This window comes from Echinops telfairi, unplaced genomic scaffold (genome assembly GCF_000313985.2).
Source record: "Echinops telfairi isolate 266 unplaced genomic scaffold, ASM31398v2 ScPeMD7_655;HRSCAF=1070, whole genome shotgun sequence".
In the NCBI taxonomy this organism is placed as follows: Eukaryota; Metazoa; Chordata; class Mammalia; order Afrosoricida; family Tenrecidae; genus Echinops; species Echinops telfairi.
The window spans coordinates 28,129,844-28,132,552 of record NW_022104553.1 but is presented as its reverse complement, the minus strand read 5'-3'; the positions used below and the strand labels follow the sequence as shown (position 1 = coordinate 28,132,552).

Sequence of the window (2,709 nt, the reverse complement as noted above, 5' to 3'; positions counted from 1 at the left end):
GGAGTGCGCCTCGGCCGGGCTTCAGCGCGCAGGCGCGCGGGGCTCGGGCCTTTCAAACCGCGGCGCGCCGGCGCGCGCGTCGACACCGCGCATGCCCAGTCGCGCCTCTACGGCGAGAGGCACGGAGCAGCCTAGCAACAAGCTGGCCTCTAGTTACGCTTCCCTGGGAGTCCCTCCGCTCTCTAGCCCCACCTCCCGATGACGTCTACATCCTACTCTCTGGGCGCCTAGCAACAGGCGCAGCCTTCGGGATTGGCCCCGAAGGGAAATTCTCCATTCTCATTGGACAAGTCGATCACCGCCCAAACTGAACCCTTGAAGGCGATCGGAGTTGGGTTTTTGCGGGCAGCCGGGAGTCTACCCAGCAAGCTCTCTTCCACCGGTTCCTGTGGCTACACGCGCGCGCGCACACCACCACCCCTAGAGGATTCCCACCCATGCCTCAGTTTCCCTGGCTGCTGACGGGCGACCCCTCTAGTGCACCAGCTAGCGACCCAGACTTGCAGCTCAGGATGGCTCAGGCCACCGAAGGCCCGCACGCAGAGAAGAGCGTAGGAACCAAGTGACAGATGGAAAAGGGAAGGAAGACAGGTCACCCGAATCCCCATGGAACGAGCCCAGACCTGCTCCCAGGCCGGGCCCCACCCACGCAAGGCGCCGCCTCGGGAAGCAGAGGGCATCCTGGTCCGCTGCCGTGGGGAGTAAATGACCCCACGCAGGCCGTGGGCTTTTGAGTTAAGAAAATGCTGTGGAAAGGGAAGGTGACCTTCTGGTCCTGGTGGCTGAAGGATGGCGGCAGCGGGGGACAGAGCTGGACGTCAGGTGCCTGGGTGTCTATGGGATGGCTGGTCCCACCTCCCCTACCCAGGGGCTGCAGAGCCCGTCCGCAGCTCTGACCTCAGCTCCTTCTCACCCCAGGGTGAAGGTGCGTCTGGACCCGCCCCTCCGAAGCTCCCTATAAGGGCTGGGGATCCGGGACTTCGGCTCACCCGCCATGAGGACCTCTGGGAGCCCCGCGACCTTGCTGGTCTTCACATTGCTCTGCACCTTTCTGGGCCTCGGTGAGTGACTGGGGGAGGCCTGGGGTCCTGGGACCCTCTGGAAAGCTAGGTTGTAAAAGAGCATTCCACAAAGAGGGATTGGGGGGTGGGCGTGGGGGGGAGGGATGGAAGGTTTCCCCTCATAGGATTGGATCCTGCAACGAGGAGGGGACTGGGTGGCCTTTGAATCCTCTTTCCCTCAGGCTGGTTCCCAGCAGCAGGCATCTAAATTCTGCAAAATCAGATGAGAGCAAAACTGGAAAGAGAGGTTTAAGAGGATGAGGATGAGCGAGCTCTCTTTTCTTCCTGGACCCCCAAGAACTTCGGGTCTGGCCCCTCCTCCCTCAGACCCAGGAGTCCAGACCCCAGCCTCATCCTCGCTCAGACCCAAGATTCCAGCCCCCTCCTCTCTCAAACCCAGGGGTCCAGCCGCCAGCCCCCTCCTTCCTCAGACTCGGGGGTCCAGCCTCCTCCTCCCTCAGACCCAGGGGTCCAGCTCCCAGCCCCCTCCTCCTCCTGGAATCTGAGCATCAGCTCTACTCTCCATGACTCAGGTGTCTGGGCCTCCAGTCCCCTCCTCTGTTAGTACCAAGAGTCACCACCCACACCCAGCCCTCACTCTGCCGCCTGGGCTGTAAACCCCTGGCCTGGGGGACCGCTGCCTGAGCTCCTACTGGCTCCCAGACCTATCTACCCACAAGGAGGAGGGCGCCCCACCCCAACCAGCCGAACCTGAAGCTTCCTAAGAATCCATGAACGCCTTCACCGCGACCCCTCCCCGCTCAGAGCCTGGGAGCCAGAGCCCCCAGCCTTGTAATTAGGTTAAAAAAAGGCTCCCTGATGGAGTCGCTTCCTGCCCTGGGAGCAGCTTGGTAGGCTTCATCATCGCGTCCCTGCCACCTCTGACCACTTCCCTGGATTGGAGTCAGTGCCCCGCCCATGAGACACAGAGGTTACGGGTCCCAGAAATATGTACCATCAAGCCAGCAGCCCCCCTCCCCCGGCCCAATCGCGCCCGCCCTCCTCAAGACCAGAAATCTCGTCTCTCCGTCCTCCCTCAAATCCTGAGGTCTGGGCCCCAGGCCTCCTCCTCCCCGGGGGCTCTGAAGTTGTCCCCTGACTAAGCCCCGCTCTCGGCCCCGCAGGACGCCCCCTGAGCTGCGAGGTGTGCAAGGGCTCCGGGCCCACGTGCACTGGAAAGATACGGACGTGCGAGGATGGCAAGGACGCCTGCGTGGTCATCGTGGGCGAGTCTAGCACAAGTGCGCGTGCTCAGAGCCGGGGGTCGGGGGACCTTCTGGGTAGCAGGGAGATACCACCACCATGGTGGGGGGTTGGGGGGTGTAATCACTTCCCGGGAAGAGGAAAAACCCCGGAGGTGGAAGGTGACAAGTGAATGGGGACAGAAGCCACGTTTAGGTGCCCCCCAAACAGGGCCACCCCAAAAGGAGATGGCGACTTTGGGGAAGGGGCGAGAGAGACTTTCTGAAGCAGGGGTGGGTGCTGCGGGAAGGAGACAGTGGGTGGGAGAAATCGTGAGGGTGGAGGAATGTAGCGGGAGAAGGTCGAGATTGGGAGTGGGGGGGAGGCAGTAAGGAGAGAGGGGAATCAACCGAAAATTGTCCCCAGGGGTCCGTGGGGAGTGGGGTGGTGGTGGTGCCTGAAAGTG

General features: G+C 62.5%; 1 protein-coding gene across 2 annotated transcripts in view; it reads left to right on the top strand.

Moving 5' to 3' along the window:
- Positions 1–380: 380 nt before the first annotated feature.
- The window catches only part of LOC101661022 (phospholipase A2 inhibitor and LY6/PLAUR domain containing), a 4,242-nt gene continuing 1,913 nt past the window's right edge, over positions 381–2,709 (top strand). The window contains exons 1-3 of one of the 2 annotated variants that reach the window (XM_004710537.2): positions 384–822; positions 919–1,061; positions 2,186–2,302. In XM_004710537.2, the coding sequence (XP_004710594.1) occupies positions 995–1,061; positions 2,186–2,302 (184 nt within the window). In that variant the 5' untranslated portion in view covers positions 384–822; positions 919–994. Of the gene's footprint in view, positions 823–918; positions 1,062–2,185; positions 2,303–2,709 lie in introns of both variants that reach the window. The other variant, XM_045292861.1, reaches the window with a different exon arrangement.